At 53.6% G+C, this 19,784-nt stretch overlaps 3 protein-coding genes across 5 annotated transcripts in view; 2 read left to right on the forward strand and 1 right to left on the reverse strand.

Annotated features, from left to right (window-relative positions):
• Positions 1-19,784, forward strand: part of PIK3R3 (phosphoinositide-3-kinase regulatory subunit 3) — a 275,432-nt gene that overhangs the window by 93,161 nt on the left and 162,487 nt on the right. The gene's annotated exons all lie outside the window — the stretch shown is intronic.
• On the forward strand, positions 1,719-10,660 carry POMGNT1 (protein O-linked mannose N-acetylglucosaminyltransferase 1 (beta 1,2-)). Its single transcript, XM_055585992.1, has 22 exons — positions 1,719-1,856; positions 2,332-2,501; positions 3,110-3,224; positions 3,351-3,469; positions 3,966-4,031; positions 4,122-4,235; positions 4,957-5,074; positions 5,274-5,372; positions 5,535-5,662; positions 6,003-6,073; positions 6,303-6,378; positions 6,577-6,660; positions 6,750-6,791; positions 6,999-7,057; positions 7,401-7,473; positions 7,556-7,684; positions 7,769-7,894; positions 8,854-8,918; positions 9,108-9,152; positions 9,382-9,517; positions 9,764-9,873; positions 9,973-10,660. Exons 2-22 carry the CDS (start codon positions 2,382-2,384, stop codon positions 10,058-10,060), a joined length of 1,983 nt encoding a protein of 660 aa, XP_055441967.1. The 5' UTR covers positions 1,719-1,856; positions 2,332-2,381; the 3' UTR covers positions 10,061-10,660.
• Positions 12,974-18,082, reverse strand: TSPAN1 (tetraspanin 1). Of its 2 annotated transcripts, XM_055586002.1 has the most exons (8): positions 17,951-18,082; positions 17,426-17,490; positions 14,562-14,768; positions 14,261-14,335; positions 14,061-14,159; positions 13,828-13,983; positions 13,642-13,725; positions 12,974-13,454 (listed from the first exon to the last, which is right to left on the reverse strand). In XM_055586002.1, exons 2-8 carry the CDS (start codon positions 17,480-17,482, stop codon positions 13,407-13,409), a joined length of 726 nt encoding a protein of 241 aa, XP_055441977.1. In that variant the 5' UTR covers positions 17,483-17,490; positions 17,951-18,082; the 3' UTR covers positions 12,974-13,406. The 2 variants fall into 2 exon arrangements, with proteins under 2 accessions (XP_055441977.1, XP_055441978.1); XM_055586003.1 differs by lacking the exon at positions 13,642-13,725.

The following is a 19,784-nucleotide window of genomic DNA, read 5'->3' on the forward strand; positions in this document are numbered from 1 at the left end:
GTGGTACAAAGAATATAATGGTGAGCAAACAGACCTGGCCTGATTGCTAGAGAGACACAGGGAATTGAGGGTGTCTCCCAGCTGTTTGACCTGATGCTATGCACCAAGGAAGGGAACCCAAGAAGACTGGGATTGAGGAGAGATGGTTCTTGCAGGAGTCATGTTGGACTGGAGGGGCCTATGAGAACATTCACACAGTAGTTGAACACGGGTCTGCCTGGAGCTCAGGAGAAAGTCTGCAGGAATGAGTTTAGAAATCTTGATGGTCAGAGAGCTCATGAGAGTGGATGAGATCTTCTATGAAGAGTGAGTTTGAGGAAAGAAGAGGGTGGGGGGGGAACCCCAAAGGACACCTTTTTAAAATATGTTGGGATTTATTCTGTTCTAACACATACTTGGGCTTCCCTGGTAGCTCAGACGGTAAAGCGTCTGCCTACAATGTGGGAGACCCGGGTTCGATCCCTGGGTTGGGAAGATCCCCTGGAGAAGGAAATGGCAACCCACTCCAGTAATCTTGCCTAGAAAATCCCATGGACTGAGGAGCCTGGTAGGCTACAGTCCATGGGGTCACAAAGAGTCGGACACGACTGAGCGACTTCACTTCACTTCAACACATACTTACTTATTAGAAGTCATTCAGTCACTACTTAGAAGTAGTTAAGATTGCCTCAACTACTAAGACAAGCCCTGTTAACATTTTGAGGATACCATCTCACCATTTTAAGAAGCAGATGGACTATGGAGAGCTCAAAAAAAATCTAATCTACTGGCTTCCTCTGTGTCCTTTTAATCCACTGTCCACAGGACAGTAAATTTTCTCCTGAATTGGATTATATTGCTCCTGCCTAAAACCGTGCCATGGCCACCCACTCATTTCAAATAAGCATCATCATCCCCTTGAAACTTTTTAGAAATGCAGTATTCTGCTTTGCCCTCCAGACTCCTAAATCAAAAACTCTAAGAATGGGGCACAGCAATCTGTTTTAATAACCCCTCGAAGTGATTCTAATGCAAGCTGAAGTTTGAGAACCACTGTGTTAAGCTAAATGCTTCAAAACTGCTGAACTTTGTTAAGCGTTATTATTATCAGTATAGTGAGGGGTTAAGAGGAATCTGGAACCAGACTGCCTGGGTTTGAATTCTAGCTCTACCAGCTTCGTGATATTGAGCTTCATTTTCTTTGTCTCTATGATTGGGATAGTAATAGTTCCTACCTCTTGGAGTTGTTGTGGAATTAGATGAGTTATTATAGTGCGGTGCTTACTTAGAACAGTGACTGCCATGCAGTAAGCATCGTGTAAGGGCATCCTCACTTCACAGAGAAGGAAACCTATGCTGAGACGTGAAATGACCTGCCCAAGGTCTAGGAGAGTGGTATAACCAGGTTTTAATTCCCCGTAGTCTTCAATGGCCTCGCATACACTAGACCTAGGTGCAGCCTCGCCCAAGCAAAGAGAGGTGGGTGTCTATGTTCCAGGCCTGTCGCCCTTCTGAGTCTGGGGCGCATCGCGGTCTAGTCCAAGGCTTTAGGACTCCGACTCGAATCGGGTTTGCCATCACGCGGTACTGGGGGCCGGGAAGTGGCTCCCCGCAGCCGCCTACCCGGCCAGCCGGCTGCAAAGCAGCCGAGGGACCGAACACTAGCAGGACTCGCGGGCAGCAGACACTGGCCGCCGCCCTAAGCGCCGCCCGCCGCCCTCTCACCCCGCGGCGGCTGCGGCGGCGGAAGCGGGGAGGCGGGCCGGCCGGGCCGGGGCGGGGCCGCGAGCGGCATGGAGGAGGCGGAGGCCGCGGTACTCCGGGCCGAGCTGTGCGGGCCCGAGTGGGGCTCGAACGGGGCCAGGGCTCCTTGAGATGTGAGTGTCTCTGGACGGGGGTCCAGGAGGGGTGGCGTGGCCCGGGCGGATCCCTCGACTGCTCGGGCGGCCCCGAGCCCCGGGAGGAAGAAAGCAAGGCCAGATCGGAGGGGGCGAGGGCCGAAGCGGATAGAGAATGGTGATGTTGGGGGTTCGCTGCCCTTTGCTCACCCGAGCACTAGGAAGGTCTGGGGCTTTGTTCTTTTAGGGACTGATGAGCCTGAGAGCCGATTATTTGGCCTCCACCCCCGGGACCGTGAGCAGTCCTGTCAGTTTCTCCAGCTACAGGGGAGTTTCCAGGTGTTCTGACCCCTTCGAAGGTTTCCTTTCCAGAGTAGTTGAGCTACTTTCTCTGGGTCACAGAGCATGGATGCCTGCAGGGAATAATTACTGGGAGGTCCTCCCTCATCTCCCGGAGAAAACATCAGACTCTGGGAAGAACACCTTACCCCATGTGACCCTCTGGTCTCCTCAGATTGCTGCAGGCATGGGTTGGCCAGGACAGTGGTGACCCCCCCATACGACATGGACGACTGGAAGCCCAGCCCCCTCATCAAGCCCTTTGGGGCGCGAAAAAAGCGGAGCTGGTATCTTACCTGGAAGTATAAACTGACCAACCAGCGGGCCCTGCGGAGGTTCTGTCAGGTATAGAGGTGTCCCCAAACTCCCAGGGGCTCCCTCTCAGCTTTGCCCCCAGCCTAGACTATGGGCACGGGACCTACCTTGGCTGGCCCCACCCCAGAAAGAGGCAGCAGCTTCCTAGAGGGGAAACCTCTTTGTCTCCTGTCCCTACCAGGTAGTGGTTCGGGCCCAGAGTTCTGGAATCAGAACCCAAGTACAACCCCCTAGGCTTCTGACAAAGCTGAAGTTGGATCAGGAAGGCTTTGCCCAGGGCACACACCTGTCAGACAGGCAGGGCTAGGACCCAGGTCTTCCAATTCCCCGTGTGGTTCTCTGGGACTGGCTCCATCTCTAGGAACTAATTGTGGAGGGGACCAAGGAACTCAAGGCCTCCAATGGAAGAATACAGGAGTTCTGGGTAGGGAACGCCCTGATGGAAGGGGAGGGCCTCTGAAGGAGGTGGTTATGAAACTGGACCCTGGTCTGGGGGAGTAGAACTGGTCATACAGAGAGAGGACAGGCAAACCCAGGTTCTCCCCATGTCATTGCTTCAGCCAGAGCCCTCACTTCAGGAAGACCCTCAGTGATCTGGAGGGGGTACCCCTCTTTATCATCCCCACCTCTCCCCTCAGACAGGAGCCGTGCTTTTCCTACTGGTGACCGTCATTGTCAACATCAAGTTGATCCTGGACACACGACGAGCTATCAGCGAGGCCAGTGAAGACCTGGAGCCAGAACAAGACTATGGTAGGGCCAGACTGAGGCTGGGATTGGTGGTGGAGGGAGGTCCCCTGGGATCCTAAGGCTGAAATGGCAGGCAGATCCCAGATTTTGCTGGAGGGACCATCTCCAAGACCTGTCACACCCCAACAGATGAGGCCCTGGGCCGATTGGAGCCTCCACGGCGCAGAGGCAGTGGTCCTCGACGTGTCCTGGATGTGGAGGTATACTCAAGCCGCAGCAAAGTGTATGTGGCAGTGGACGGCACCACGGTGAGTGGACTGGTGCCTAGTGTGAAGTATATGAAATATATCATATGTAGCAGGTATTATCAAAAGTGATAATTAATATTAGTAGGCAGTTACTTTATTGATTTATTTATTTTGTAACTACTTCCTGCTGCCTTCTTTGATCTTGGCCTTGGCCTGGACACTGGGAATCCAGAGGTAACCAGACCTGGCCTCTACTTTGAGGGGTTCAGTCAGATAAACTGTGATAGCTCCAGCATGAGGCAGAGATAGTCAAGGGCTCTAAAAGTCATAACAGCGGGGGCAGATTGTAGAAAGATGGGATCTCTTTTCATGGGAGAACTATGGAGACTTCCTGAAGAGCTGGGCTTCAAGCTGGGTCTGAAGAGAACTATGTGACCAGAGGCAGAGGAAGGAGGAGAGGTTTTGTTTCATGCAGCTGTTTCTGTAAGTGCCCATAAGACAGAGAGACCTCACATGCCAGAATGAAGCGTTTGTCCTTGTCTCCACTACTCTGCAGGTGCTGGAGGATGAGGCCCAGGAGCAGGGCCGGGGCATCCACGTCATCGTCCTCAACCAGGCCACGGTGAGGTTCTAAGGGTAGGGGACCTAGAGGGCCGTAGCTAAGCCCTCCTTGCTGGTGACACCAATTGACAGGAGCTGTGTCTCCTGCCAGGGCCATGTGATGGCAAAGCGAGTGTTTGACACCTATTCACCTCATGAGGATGAGGCCATGGTGCTGTTCCTCAACATGGTGGCACCTGGCCGAGTGCTCATCTGCACCGTCAAGGTCAGTGACTCGGCCTTGGCCCCATTCCCAGTGCCCCTAATGCAACTCTGCTTGTGGCCCTGGGTTCGTGCCCCTAATATGACAGAGTGGCAAAGGCTCTGGAGGAAGGTGACCAGGTTCCAATCCCAGACTTGTCAGTGGAGAGCACAACAGAGTCCCTACCCTTATGGAGTTTATACCCACAGGGCAAGATCAACAGAAAGCAGCCAGATAAATCTATAATGTCAGGAAACGATAACTTATATGAAGAAGAAAATTAAGCAAGGGAGACAGGGTGATGGAGTGTGTTTTAGAAAGGGAAGGCCTCTGTAAGGAAATGACCTGTGCACAGAAAGCTGGAAATAGTGAGAAGTGAGCCCTGTGAATATCTGGAGAAAGAGCATTCTAGATGGAAAGGCAAGCACAAAGACCCCTAATTGGAAAGGTGCTTGGCATGCTTGCAGAACAAGGCTGCCGGTGGAGCTGGAGCAGGATGGGGGAGGGCAGGGAGGTGGCAGGGGACAGAGGTGGGTACTGTGTGGGACCATGGTAACAACTGATTAGCCTGGTGACCTTGGGTGAGTCTCAGAATCTAAGCCTTCAGTTTTCTGGGATGTGATAATTCAATGAGCTGATTTAAGTAAAAGATTTTACATGGTGCTTGACCTGTAGTTAGTATTCCCTGAGGCCAGGTCTCCTGGAGCTGTGCCAGTCAGGTTGATCACCTTCTCTGGTCTCCTAGGACGAGGGCTCCTTCCACCTCAAGGATACCGCCAAGGCTCTGCTGAGGAGCCTAGGCAGCCAGGCTGGCCCTGCCCTGGGCTGGAGGGACACCTGGGCCTTCGTGGGACGAAAAGGAGGTGCCGGCACCATAGGCATCCACCCTGTAGTATTCAGGGCCTGGGAGGAGCAGAACTCCAGGAGATGGGGTGGGATAGGGGTCCGAGCAGAGCTGGTGCTGGTGGGCTGGATGAAGCTGGGCCAGGAGATGGGAAGAAGATCCAGCACTAGAGCCTGGATCTAGGGCCCCCATTGCCCCTCATTTCTGCCCCCTGCCAGGTCCTGTGCTCGGGGAGAAACATTCTAAGTCACCTGCCCTCTCCTCCTGGGGGGATCCAGTTCTGCTGAAGACAGATGTGCCGCTGAGCTCAGCTGAAGGTGGGGTCAGTGGGGGCTGGGCTCCAGGGCAGTGTCTGGGCTGGGGGTGGGCATCTGGGTTCTCTTTACAGGGCTGCATTCTCAACTGCATGTCTGGTGTTCTCCAAACCACACTGGCCTCATTCTCCCATCCTGTTGACCTCATCTTTCCCCCCACCTCAGAGGCAGAGTGCCACTGGGCAGACACAGAGCTGAACCGTCGCCGCCGCCGCTTCTGCAGCAAAGTTGAGGGCTACGGGAGCGTGTGCAGCTGCAAGGACCCCACACCCATCGAGTTCAGCCCTGACCCAGTGAGTGGGGCTTTAGGCAGTGAGGCCCAGACTCTTCCCCAGCTAGGCAAGAGGCCCCAGGAAAGGTCCAGGTTGGGCTTTTCCTGCCCCAGCCTGGAGGGAACCAGGAGCTGATTTATACTGGGCTCTGAAAGATGGGGGATCCCGGTTGGAGGGAAGGAGCAGACCATGTGAGCAAAGGCCTAGAGATGGAGTTGAGCTGAGTGTGTGGAGGGGCCAAGACAGGGAAGCCCTCTGCCTTTTCCCTTGAGTCCCCCTCTCCCTCAAGACTCTTCCCCAGGTGGGGAATCCCAGTCTGAAGAGAAAACAAGGCAAGAGCTGAACACTCTTTCTCCCTCAGCTCCCAGACAACAAGGTCCTCAATGTGCCTGTGGCTGTCATTGCAGGCAACCGGCCCAATTACCTGTACAGGTGAGCCCGGGAGTGGGCTGTATCTAGCACCGAACAGGAGGTTGCTAGTGGTGGGAACCCCAGGCTCATGTATCTGCAGGAAGAATGCTTGAGGTGGGTGGAAAGGCAACAGATTCTGGGTCCATTCACCTATGTGGGTGAACATGGGGAGTTGGGGCCCATTTGTAAGTATAGAGGAGTCCTGATTTTGGGGGGACAAAGAGGTCTAATCCATCCCTGGGCTCCCCAGGATGCTGCGCTCTCTACTCTCAGCCCAGGGGGTGTCTCCCCAGATGATAACAGTTTTCATCGATGGCTACTATGAGGTGAGTGGGGCTTGGGGGCTTTGGACAGAGCAGAGTGTACGGTTGCAGGTACTGAGTAGCAATGATCACAGAGGCCTGGCAGGGGAGACAGCCCAGGCAAGGGCTGTGAAACATGCAGGGCTTGATGAGACAGAACCTGCGGAGGTGGGCAGGGGGTGGAGTTGAGGTGGGGGGCTCACATGATGGCGTGCCCCTTAGGAGCCGATGGACGTGGTGGCGCTGTTTGGTCTGAGGGGCATCCAGCACACTCCCATCAGCATCAAGAACGCCCGTGTGTCTCAGGTACCACCTGGGCAAGGATGGAAGGGGTGGACATCTGGCCCCACTGTCCACCCCAAAGCTCACGTGCCCTCTTCCTACTCCCCACCCAGCACTACAAGGCCAGCCTCACTGCCACTTTCAACCTGTTTCCGGTGAGTAGTAAGGACAAAACTCTTGGACCTAGATGGGGAAAGTGAGCATAAGTCTGGTCTTACCATATAGCAAGCTCTTCCTCTCTCTGGGCCTCATCCTCCTGATATGAAAAATAGGGGCAGTGCGGCCTGAGAAGTGGATGGAAGTGGGAGAGACATGGGATGAGAAAGCCCCCTAGGGCTCATGTTGTCCCCCACCCGCTTTAGGAAGCCAAGTTTGCTGTGGTTCTGGAAGAGGACCTGGACATTGCTGTGGATTTTTTCAGGTGAGAGGGATGCTCCTCCATGCAGCTCCAAGCTGCATGGGGCCTCTTTGCTTGACTGGGTCTCCAGGGAGGAAGCCCCCAACTCCAGTGGGGGCTCTTAGAAAGCTTTCTGGAGGAACCAGTCTCCAAAGTGGGGGGGAATGCCTAAGCAAAGGTAGGCTGGCCGGTGTTGGGGCAGCAGGAGAGAGCAGAAAGGATGAATGGAAACGGAAGGGATGAATGGGGTTTGAGGGGAAGGTGGAAGGAGGCATGACTCCTGAGTCCCATCTCCAGCTCTTCCAGCATCACTGTGTGACTGGGTTTGTCCTTGCCCCTCTCTGAACCCCTGGACCCTGCCTCTCAGTTTCCTGAGCCAATCCATCCACCTGCTGGAGGAGGACGACAGCTTGTACTGTATCTCTGCCTGGAATGACCAGGTAGGCTGAGCGGCCAGGGGTCAGCCGAGGGATGGGCAGAGGCCCCAGGCTAAGGCCCCCTCTCGTGGCCGCCTGTCCACAGGGCTATGAGCACACGGCAGAGGACCCAGCACTGCTGTACCGTGTGGAGACCATGCCTGGGCTGGGCTGGGTGCTCAGGAAGTCCTTGTACAAGGAGGAGCTTGAACCCAAGTGGCCCACACCAGAAAAGGTGCCCTGGCAGGGGAGGGTGGGCAGGCTTGGAATCCCCTGCCAGCTCAAACCTCTAAACTCCCAGTGTCTTCCACGCTGCCAGCTCTGGGACTGGGACATGTGGATGCGGATGCCAGAACAACGCCGAGGCCGAGAGTGCATTATCCCTGACGTGTCCCGATCCTACCACTTCGGCATCGTTGGCCTCAACATGAATGGCTACTTCCATGTGAGTGGGAGGCACGGGTGTTGGGGCGGGGAGTACAGTGTAGTAGATGGGGCAAGAACATGGGCTCAGCTGTGCCACTCACTAGCCAGTTAGCCTTGGGAAATTGTTAGTAACTGCCTTTTGCATTAGTTTCTTTATTTGAGAAAGGAGGATAAAAATACCACCTACCTCATAGGGTTGTGAGGCTTAAAGAAGTTAGTATGCGTAATATGCTTTGGACTGTAAACATTATATAAGGGTCAGCTGGTATTATTTTTATTATTGCTATTCTTAGCACTAGACTGTGGGTGTGGGGAGGGTATTTCTGCTGCCACGCACTCGTCCAGCCCTGCAAATTGTGCTCTCTCCTATCCTTATAAGTGCTGAGGCTGAAGCCTCAGCCTGAAGTGAACAGGGAGGGCCCCAGTCCCCACCCCTTCATGGCTGTGTCCAAAAGGCCACTCCCCAGTTATAGCCAGGGAGACCTTGAGAAAACCCAGTGTGAAGGAATGGACAGCTTCCACTTTGGAACCTCTTAGAAGCCAAGAGGCTTCTAAGGCTTCAGAGGCTGGTTACTATAAGACCCCACTCATCTCTGAGAGGAACAGGGAGTGACCTCATTTCCCTCACCCTCAGCTCCTTAGTCATAAAGTTCCCTCCCTCCCAGTCCAACCTGTCGCTTTGCAGGCCTCATTCCCAGCATCTGTGGCCTTAGAACAGCAGTCCCAGGGAGAACCGCTGGAGACAAGGACTAGCTCAGGGGCCAGTAGCATGAGATGCCAGTGTGAACTGTCTGGCAATGGTGGAGCCAGATTAAAGCTCGTAGCATACTGCCGAGAGGATGGGGAAGACGAGGAAATTAGAGAGGCTTTTATAGGTCTAGGACTTCATTTGTGGGTCTTGTGGATATGTGGTGGGTCTGCAGCAGGTGTAGGCCAGCCAAGATAAGGCCCTGCTTCTTACCTTCACATCCATTCCAGGAGGCCTACTTCAAGAAGCACAAGTTCAACACGGTTCCAGGTGTCCAGCTCAGGAACGTGGACAGGTAGAGGCTGCGGACAGCAAAGGGGGGGTCTAGGAGTCTCGATAACCAGTACTTGACAGGCCCTTTCCACCCTGGGGCTTGTGTATGTACCCTAGCCCTGTTGCCCCCGACCCGCACGTGGTCCCTTGAGGGGCTACCCCTCCCCTGGACTGATTTCCCCCCCCCAACTCAGTTCTTCCTCTCCTTCAGTCTGAAGAAGGATGCTTATGAAGTGGAAGTTCACAGGCTGCTCAGGTATGGCTGAGGGCAGTGAGGGATGTGTCAGGGAGTGAGGAGATGTCACATACTGGGAGTGATGGCCCCAGAGTTTGGAGTCCAGTGCAAAATGAAAACCAGGGTCCCTTGTTCAAAAATTATTAAGAAGTTCAAGATAGCCACAGTAGAGCATTAAAAGCAAGGGCCTGTGTGACACAGTCACGAGGTGGGCCTTGTCTTGGCCTTTCTCCCCCTCCCCCTGCTGCAGCGAAGCAGAGGTTCTGGACCACAGCAAGAACCCTTGTGAAGACTCTTTCCTGCCAGACACAGAGGGCCACACCTATGTGGCCTTTATCCGGATGGAGAAGGACGATGACTTCACCACCTGGACTCAGCTTGCCAAGGTGCTCCAATACCACACCTCCCCCAGGAATACCCCTCCCCAAGATACAGGGAGCCTTTCTGGACTCCTCTACTTCAGAACCTTCTCTTCATACTCTCAGAGCCTCTCTTCTAACCCCCATCACAAATCCATAGTCTTGAAGATGCTGTCTCTTGCAAATTGAGAAGGCTGCTGAGGGGGGTGGCGCTGGGCCCTCGCCACAGCTCTCTGACCTATGCCCTTGTCGGCCCCCCTCCCCCACCCCCAGTGCCTCCGAATCTGGGACCTGGATGTGCGTGGCAACCACCGGGGCCTGTGGAGACTGTTTCGGAAGAAGAACCACTTCCTGGTGGTGGGGGTCCCAGCCTCCCCGTACTCGTGAGTGACCCTATCCTGTCCTGGGAAATGGAAGACTCATGGGATTAGGGGATGTAGCTAGTGACCGCTTCTCTGTCCACATTCCTATTCTCTTCTCAGGATGAAGAAGCCACCATCAATCACCCCAATTTTCTTGGAGTCACCCCCAAAGGAGGAGGGAGGCCCAGGAGCTGCAGAACAGACATGAGACCTCCTCCAGGAACCTGCAGGGCTGGGTACTGTGTACCCCCAGGCAGGCTAGCCCTTTACCCAATCCTGTAGGATTTTGTAGACACTGGCAGGGGCTGGGTCTGGTTTGTTTTTAACATGAGACTTAATTACTAACTCCCAAGGGAGGGTTCCTCTGCTCCAACACCCCTGTTCCTGAGTTGGAGGTCTATTTATTTACTTCCTTGTCGGGAAAGGGCAGGAGAGTACCTGGGAATCACTGGGATCCCTGGGCAGCCCATCCTGCCCTTTGCATACTCCCTCCTCCCAGGCCTGACTCAGAATCTAACATATTTATTGACTGTCCTGAGGACCTTGGAAACAGCTGAAGCCTGGAGGGCCTTGATTCTTTTTTTTTTTTTTTTTGGACTGGGGTGCTGCCCTGAGGGTGGGGCAGGCTCTTACTCAGGAAACTGCTGTGCCCAACCCATGGACAGGCCCACCTGGGGCCCACCTGCTGATGCAGACTCACTCAGAGACCCTCAGACACTGAACCAGGCCTCTTCTCAGCCTCCTCTTTGTCCAGATTTCCAAAGCTGGATAAGGTGGTCATTGATTAAAAAAGGAGAAAAGCTCTGGGGATGTGTCTCATGACTGTGTGTGTATGAGAGAGAGAGACACACACACACGGATGGGTGGGAGAGAGAATGGTCATGATAGATGGTGAGTTTTCTTTACTATCCTCCACAGGGTTATTTTCCACTTGGGCTTCCCTGTGGCTCAACTGGTAAAGAATCCACCTCCAAAGTGGGAGACTTGGGTTCGATCCCTGGGTTGGGATGATCCCCTGGAGAAGGGAAAAGCTACCTACTCCAGTATTCTGGCCTAGAGAATTCCAGGGACTGTATAGTCCATGGGGTCACAAAGAGTCAGACACATCTGAGCGACTTTCACTAGTGCCATTTGGCCACCAGGGGATGCCTGAGTCTCAAACTCCAAGATTTTTACCTAAGGTCCACCCTAGAACAACTGAACCTGACCTTTGCCCCCTACTTGGGCCTGAACTCAGAGCAGCCACCCCACGCCCCGTTCCCACTGTTCAATTAACCATCCTACTGTTTCCTGCCGAGTTCGTCTGGGCCAGAGCACCTGTCCCCAGAAATGGAGCAAGAGAGAGCAAAATGGAATAGGTGGGGATGAGGAGGTGATGGGGAGCAGGTGAGGATAGTGCATGTGGGAAGGAAGTGGGCGAGACAGAGCTGAATGTCCCTCATGCAGGAAGTGAGGAGGGCACTGCAGATGGAGACGCAAGAACAAGGATGCCTGTGGCCCTTAGGGTACTTTGTATACAGATTCCGTATCTGAGCATTTTTCTGGGGAAAAGCTATCATTTTCATCAGATTCCTACCCAACCAGTGATCCAGAGATTAGGAAGATGTAAATCATGCAAGCCTGCCAGAAGATGGAAGAGATTATCCAGAGGAGTAGTTGATACAGCCCAAGGCATGACAACTGGGGAATCTGTGAAGGACTTAAGTTCATGAAAGTGTGTATAGGACAGTTTGAGAAGGGGTCTGCCTGCAGAGCCCTTGTAAAGTGAGCCGGATGAGCTCCTTATATGGAGCCTTTGGCCAAGGAGGCAGGAACTGGCAGGAACTCCGCCCTGTCACCGGCTCTCTGCCCCTGCCTCTCCCACTGGTGCCTGGAGCCCTGCTCAGTAATGGCAGGGACGGTATGTGGCTCCGACATTTCTCGCCACCGTGACGCCTTCACTGTTTGCCGGAGGTAGAGATAGTGTTCGAGGTGCCACAAAAGCCAGGTTGAGGAGCAGTTAACCCGTAATGAGGTGGACGAGGCCCGCCCAGGGCAAACAAATCCCTTGCAGCCTCTGTGTATGCAACTGGGGGTGGGGCGGTATGAGGCATAGAAAGGTGGGATGGGTACCGAGTGCTTGCTCCACCTGCCCATTCCCCAGCAGACTCCTGATCTGGGCCTTGAAGACTAGCTCTCGGACCGTGTTGCACTGGCAAGATTGCAGTTCTTTCTTGGACTCAGGGCAAGTGATGGTTCTGGGTTGTCCTAGTAAAGCCTAGGAAGAAGGATCCAAGGGTCAAAGGGAGGCAAGGAGGCCTGGTTTGCCAGGCTGGGCTTGGCTTGGAGGTAGACACCACACCCTCTGGCCATGGCCTCCCACCTTAGTGCTCTTTCTTCTGTAGCAGTGATCAGATGGTTGTCTGGGATGTTGTGACTTAAAAGTGAATCATGCCACTATGTCAGCCAGGACCCCACCTGGCTCTGGAGTCAGATGGGCTGGACCCAAATCCAGGCCCAGCTTTTCATAGGAGGTTATGGGCCTGGAACAAGTCACTTGGACTCTCTAGGCCCAGTTTCTGGAACATGGGGTAGTTAAGACTAAATAAGAGATCAGATCTATAGAGCACTGGGTGACCAAGACAGAGAGTAAATGAAATTCTTTCTGATGTCCCCAAAGCAGGGAAAGGTGTGGGGCTCTGCCTGCCTGGGAAGGGTAGGCAGCTTGGGTGCTCTGGTGGGGGCTTCTGGAGGGCTTCCCAGAACTTAAGGAATGACCCTCTTCCATCGCCCTGGCAGTATTTTTAGTCTCCCTGCCCCCTATTTGGGCACAAGCTTGTTATTTTCATAGTTTTCCAGTCCAGTGCCCCTACCCAGGAAGGGGTAGTTTCAGGCCAAAGTCCTCCCACATTATAGGGCTGCAGACTGGCCCAGCCCCTGCCACCTCCCTCAGTGACCTCTTGGGCATTCTTGTTAAGCTCCCTTCCAAGTCTGCAATCCAAATGAAGATGAGAAATAGCAGCCCGCCTCCATGCCACTTACCTTCTGCTGCCTTCCCAGGAGCCTCCGAGTCAACAACCCCACAGGCGTTTGAGGCCAGTGTAGACAAGTTTGAGGTCCCTCTCCCCAAGGATACACAGAGTCCAGATAAACATTTTAATGGGTTTATGAGTTCTGAAATGCCTTCTACACATCCGCTCTGTAACTGCTGGTTTTGTATATGCTCATGCTATGGTCTGTCTTTCTCTAATCCCCCCTGTGGAGTACTGGGATCCCCAAGAGCACCTCCCCGCCTTGCTCTGAGAGGGTAACGCGTGTTTAAGGGAGAGACTGGAGGAATGGGTAAGAGGATTGGCTACCTTAGGGGCTCTGGAATAGGAGGACCCCAAACCCACCAATAGAAGGAAATGTCAGGCTCCAGTTGAAGGGGGTGGTGTCCATTTGGCCCCGAGTCCAGAGGAACAAAGTTAGGTCAACTCCGGCCCAAGAGACACTGTTAGATCCTGTCCCCACCCCGATCATCGCCTCTTCACAGTTCTCATACGACAGCAGCAGCAGTGGAAGGAGAAGCCAGCTTATTCCAGATTGCAGTACAGATACATGGACACAATCATGGCAGCCAGCTGGTGGGAAAGGAACAGGGAGAGGTGAAGAGACGTATCGGGGTCCTTAAACTTTAGTCCCCTGTCCCACCAGACACTGATCATGAAGCTTTGTTAGAAGTCTGTCTCTTCCAGAGAGGCCTCAGAGGTGGGTCAAGCAGCCCTGAGCCAGGGTGGGGGATATCCTGCCCCAAGCTCCTCTCCTTACCTCCAAGCCCCCAATTCCGGCTGCCACACCACCCACAGTGACTGCATTGGTTCGGATGTCATACAGAAGCTGTTTGAAGCATCCCTTGGGGGAGGGGAGAGAGCATCTATAGTCAGGAGCTGCTCCCATTCTCATTCAGCACCCTGAGGCCATTAAAGCATCCCAACCTCCTAGGCCAGCCTTTACCTGTACACTCATGTTATGGGCGGTGACACTGTTGCAGGGTTCCACGAACGAGTTATTGACACTGTTATGGCAACAGTATGGGGGAAAGGTACCGTTCTTTCTTACATAGGGTGACCCCTCAAAATCTGTGTAGTTGGTGAAGCCACAGCACTTGAGCTGGAGATGAAGAGAAGATGATCAGAGAGGCCTTGCTTATTTCTCCCCACCCCCAAGTCTCCCTCAGCCCACCTTACCCCTGCCATGGTGGAGTTCCACACTTGAGTGAAGTCTTTTTGGGAACCGTACTCTTTTTTGATATTAGGCACCACCACCGCTGTCAGGATGTTCTCAGCCTGGGTGGGGAAGGCCAGTGTTTACAGCCTGGTGGGGCGGGTGTGGCCCCCTCTCAGGGCTTTGCCCAGTGGTACCCCTTTGCCCCATCCCTGTTCCTCACCAATGTAGTATACACTAAGGCGACCACAGCAGCTGCAACCTCAGCAATGAAGATGAGGAGGAGGATGAAGAAGAACTGAGGGGAGAACAGGCATCTGAGTTTTAGGGAGAGAGAGCCTCTCATGCCTTCCTTACCCTAACCGTGCTCTGCCCTCCCACCCCACCATGAAAACAAGGCAGGGGCCCCGTTTGCTGAGACCCTTGGAATCCAGAGCAGGGTTTGGGGATCCCCAGGGCCTAGTGTCAAGGGTGAGGGGACCCTGGGCTTTGGTTATGGGCCTGTGGAGCTGGGTTTGACACACCATCATGAGGGCACACTTGCTCTCAGTTTGGGCGCCGTAGCAGCCCAGGAAACCAAGAGCGAAGAGCACAGCACCAGCTGCGATGAGGAAGTAGCCCACGTTGACGAACTGCATGGCACTGGATGACATTGGCCCGAAGATCTTCATAAAGGATGGTCCATCAACCGACACCCAGATGCCCACTGCCAACAGGGCTGCACCACACAGCTGGGGACAGAGAGGCAGACTTTGAAACAGTGCTGCCAGGCAGCTCCCTATCACACAGCTCACTTAGGAAGATGGGAGATGAGAAAATTTCCCATTTATTGGGTATGGAGTCCAAAAACTCATCCTGTAGGGAGTTCTGACTCATCTTTAGAGCTAGAAAGATGGGAGCTGGGACATCTGCAGTCAGCAGCGGGCTGCACATCTAGGCAGATGTAAATGGGACCAGGGATTCCAGAAATAGCCACAGGGTGTGGGGGAGGGGCAAAGCTTTCCCTTACCACTGCCAGGGTCCTGCCACATAGCTTGAAGTGCAAACAAGCAGGTGAACACCTGCCCCGCTGCCCCCCCCCCACCCCCCACCCCCAGCCAGCAGCCACCTCCCCCCATTTCGCTTCTGGGTTATAGGTGCCTGGAACACCTCGGTTCTCTGATAGGCAGAAAGAGGAGGGTGGTAGCATTGAGCAGGTTCAACAGTCACTATAGCAACAGAGGTGTGGCTGAGGTTTACATCTGCTTCCAACCTTGGAGAGGGCAATGGTAAGAAGGGACACCTACCCTAAGGCCCCCCATTTGGGCCCCTTCCAGGACCAGCTTAGACCTCTCTTTGCCACACAAGTGGAAATTGAGGCACCAGAGATGGAGTATAGCCAGAGCTCTGAGAGGCTCTACCCCACCTCAGAGGTGATCCTGAGGCCAAGACTGGAAAGGAGGGCCCTGCCCAGTTCCCAGCTCTTAGAGCAAAGCCTCGCTGACCCAGTGCTTCAGTGGATGAATCAGCCTGACACCACCCAGGTGTCCAGTCCCCACTTTCCGGCTATGGAAACTGAGGCTGGAACCAAAAACGAGGTGGCAGGTTGTGGGTGGATCCCAGGCATGTTTGCCCAAGGACACAAGGCTGGGCTTCTAGCCTGTGGGGTCAGATTTCAAGGAGTCAGAGGCCAGCCCTGCCCAGTCTGGCAAGGCCTGGGCAACAGAGGCCAGAAACCAAACCGGATTTGCCTTTAACCCCCTCGGGCCAGAACCTCTGTGCTCCAGATCCCTGCAATCCTGCTACCTTCTTCAGATACAGGGATAAAAGCTAATTCCCTGAAAGGAGAAGAAGCCCAAGGCACAGGCCACACCATCATCCGAGACTGTCCTCACCCCTAGCCCAATTCCTCCAAATTCACCTACACTTCATGTCTCCACTTCCTCATCCTTTGCTCACTCTCACCCAGTCTCCTGTGGCTTTGAGGTCTCTGGTGACAACCTGTGCTCAGCCATGGGTGTATCCTCCTTGACTTTCTGACACCTTGCTCTCCTGCTTTGCTTCCTTATGCTCTTTCTCTATTTGCTTCCTGGTAGCCTTTCCTCGGAGAAGGCAATGGCACCCCACTCCAGGACTCTTGCCTGGAAAATCCCATGGATGGAGGAGCCTGGTAGGCTGCAGTCTATGGGGTCGCTAGGAGTCGGACATGACTGAGCGATTTCACTTTCCCTTTTCACTTTCATGCATTGGAAAAGGAAATGGCAACCCACTCCAGTGTTCTTGCCTGGAGAATCCCAGGTACGGGGGAGCCTGGTGGGCTACCGTCTCTGGGGTCGCACAGAGTCGGACATGACTGAAGCGACTTAGCAGCAGCAGCAGCAGCCTTTCTCTGTTTATCCCTTACAAATTGAGTTTCCTGGAGTTCACTCTCCCTGTGTGTGCTCACCCTGCCCATGGCTTCAATGACCACCTACGGGCACATGCCTTCCAAATATCCTGAGCTGCAAGTCCACTGGGTACATGGCTGCTGGTGAAGTACCCACCAGGTTTGCTCTCAGCAGAGAGGAGATGTGGTCATCATCTCCAAGACCTCTGTCTTGCTTGCCCCTTCATCCATCCTCAGCCACCATCCAAGGGCGTTGTCCTTTGTCCATGTTGTCTATTTCTCCCCAATTTTACCACCATCTCCAGATTCATGCCTCATTGCTCAGCTTCCTCAAACATGCCCTATATAGTCTGTTCCTGGTTTTCTGAACAATATCTGATTTCATTGTCTCTGGGCCTTTTTGCATGCTTTACCAACCCCCTCACTACGTGCAAATTCCTAGCCTCAGCTATTTCCTTCTAGAAGTCTTCTCTGACTAGGCAGGGTTCAAGCCCCTCCAATGCACCCTGTGATCAGACCACACATACTGTGGAAAACTGGTTGCCTATCTGGCCTGTTGGACCCGAGATCCCTGAGGGCACAGAGTCTTAGGCAGTGTTTGTTGAAAAAATACAACAAATTCCTCTTGCAGCTGAAACTCTTACTCCCATATCTCTGGACCTTCTCGGCTTTTGACTCCCCACCATACACAGGCCACTGAATTTCCTTCCATGCTAGGTGATCTTGGGCAAACCCCTGCCCCTCCCTGAGGCCCCAGCCTGTTAGCCTACCCTGCCCTGCTCTAAACCTGAAACTTCCTGGAAGGAGAGGATGCCCCTAAACTTCTCCACCCCAAGTTGTGTAGCAGCTAGTTTGCTCCTGGAGCCAAGACTCAGTCTTCGGGGAGACTTCCACATCTCATCATCAGGGGAAACTTTCAGGAAGAGTGGACATAGCAATCTCTTATTCCCCAGTTGGGGCTCTACTCAGGTTAAGACCCACTCCTGTAGGGAACCCTAAAGAACCCATAACCCCCATACTTACAAAGATGAGCATATTGAAGAGGATCATCATGACCTTAATGAAGTTGAAGCACCCCATGGTGGCTCCTGGGAGGCAGACATGTGGGAATTAGGATCTCGCTCCTTGACCGCCTCCCCCAGCCTGGACTGACATATCAGACTCCAGCATCCTGGACTCACATAATTACCAAGTTTCTCCTGCCTCTGGACTCTGTTGTCTCTGGACTCTGACGCGTCAGGACTTTCCCCAGTTCCCATCCTGATACCCCTAACTCTCTGTACTGCCCAGGCCCTCTACTAACACCTGACACTTTGAAATTCTAACATCCCATGTGCGTCCATCCCACAGGCACCCCGAGCCTGATTCCCCCACTTCAGGGTCACTCCATGTCCTTACCTGGCTCCTGCTTATCCTGGACTTTCCACGCCCCCCCACCCCAAACCAATCCTAGACTCTTCCAGGACCCTCCCCGTGACCTTCCAGCTCCCCAAACCTGTTTCCAGATTGCTTTCTTTTCACAGGAGAGTCTCTCTCCTATGCCATCACCTGGTCAGGGGTCCTGGTAGTAAGTTCTGTAAGAGGGATCTGCTGAGGCTTCAGAGAGGACCACAGCTCCGGGAGAACTGCCACTGAGTGGGCAAGCGGGAGACAGCGCTGGCTCTCACGGCACTGCTCACCTGTGGGCGGGGCAGGAGCTTTAAAGGCTCCTTCTCTCCGCCCACCCCCGCCCCACCCCCGCACCCTGTCGACCTGCCCCTGCTGCCCCCTGCGGCTTGCCGCTCCCTCCCCACAGCCCCAGCAGCCTCTGGCCTCCGCCTGGCAACCCAACCACAGCAACGCCCTCCTGATCTGAGTAAGACAGCTGTCTGAGGCTGAGGTGAGCGCCCCCCAGAACCGTGTGCCTTCCACAGCAAGGCACAGCTGCTTCCTAACCTGCACCTGCCGAGAGGGCCGGACACATCCCACATGCTCGCAGGTACCACACCTGCCCAAGCTGTATATTCACACCCACATACACACATCAACTCCTCCTAGTGCTCTCGAATGCACACTTGCACAGGCACACACACCTGTGAACTCTGTGTGGGCTGACTCCTAGAGATAATCCAGAGCAACATCTGAGGTGCATACTGAAACTCATACACACACACACACACACACACTCATGCAGGCATGCCCACACATGCTTTCAAGGAAGTGACCCAGGCTTGGCATTTTCTTCCCCTCCTCTGAGAGGCAAACAAACAACTCTTCCTCTTTCTCCCTCCACGAAACTTCAACCCATCTTTTCCCTCCCTGAGTCTTTCCTCCGTCTCCTCCCTCCCCACACTTTTTCTCTCCTCAGTCCTCTCAGCATTCTGTATACACCCCTCCATTCCTGCCAGCAGAGGGCACCATGGTCTCACAAAAGCGCTGCCCTCCCCTGAAAGTTCTGCAGCTCTGTTATACCCATCTTCACGAGTCCTTTCCCGGCTGCTGATGTTGAGCCGCTGGGAAAGTTCTGGCTTTTAAGTCACTCAAGCCAAGTGCTCCAATCCTGGTTCTGTTGCTTATTAGCTGTGTGACCCTGGGGGCATTTCTTAGACTTGAGTTTGAGCCTCTATTTCCTGGTCTGTATAACAGAATAGTTACAGGGTTTTAAGATGAGATTAAAAATGAGATTTTTCTTCCCATTCTGGGACATAAGCGAATGACCACAGAGTGAAAAGTTCAGAACAAGGAGAGTCACAGCCAGAGGGGGTGTGGGGTGGAAGATTTTTAATTTGTTTTTATAATGGGAGGAGGCAGCTGAAGAGACAGGAAAGAGAGGAAGGCTGTTAACATGAATATTTGTACAGATCATGTTTTCAATGTGTAACTTATATCGTAGGCTTTTTTTTTTACCTTTCACAATAATCCTATAAGATTCTCTTTTCATCTGCTTTTTCAATATAGGGAAAGAGAGATACAGAAAGTTAAGTGCACATTTCTGAATGAATGAATGAATGCAGAATGTGCTGTGTGGTCAGTTGCTCAGTTGTATCCAACTGTTTGTGACCCCCTGGGTTGTAGCCCACTGGGCTCCTCTGTCCTTGGGATTCTCCAGGCAAGAATACTGGAGTGGGTTGCCATTTCCTCCTCCAGGGGATCTTCCCAGCCCAGGGATTGAACCCAGTGTCTCCTGCAATAACAGGCGGATTCTTTACGACTGAGCCACTTGGGAAGCTTTGACTGCAGAATAGTAGGAGTTAAATGTCTGGGCTTTGGACCTTGGCCATCCCAGATTTGAATCCTTGCCTGCCTCTAGTTGTGTGACTTCACTCAGCTAAGCCTCGGTTTCCTTGTACAGTCGATTTTCATTGTTCGTGGATTTCACATCTGTGAATTTACCCACTCATAA

Source organism: Bubalus kerabau, chromosome 6, assembly GCF_029407905.1.
Source record: "Bubalus kerabau isolate K-KA32 ecotype Philippines breed swamp buffalo chromosome 6, PCC_UOA_SB_1v2, whole genome shotgun sequence".
In the NCBI taxonomy this organism is placed as follows: Eukaryota; Metazoa; Chordata; class Mammalia; order Artiodactyla; family Bovidae; genus Bubalus; species Bubalus kerabau.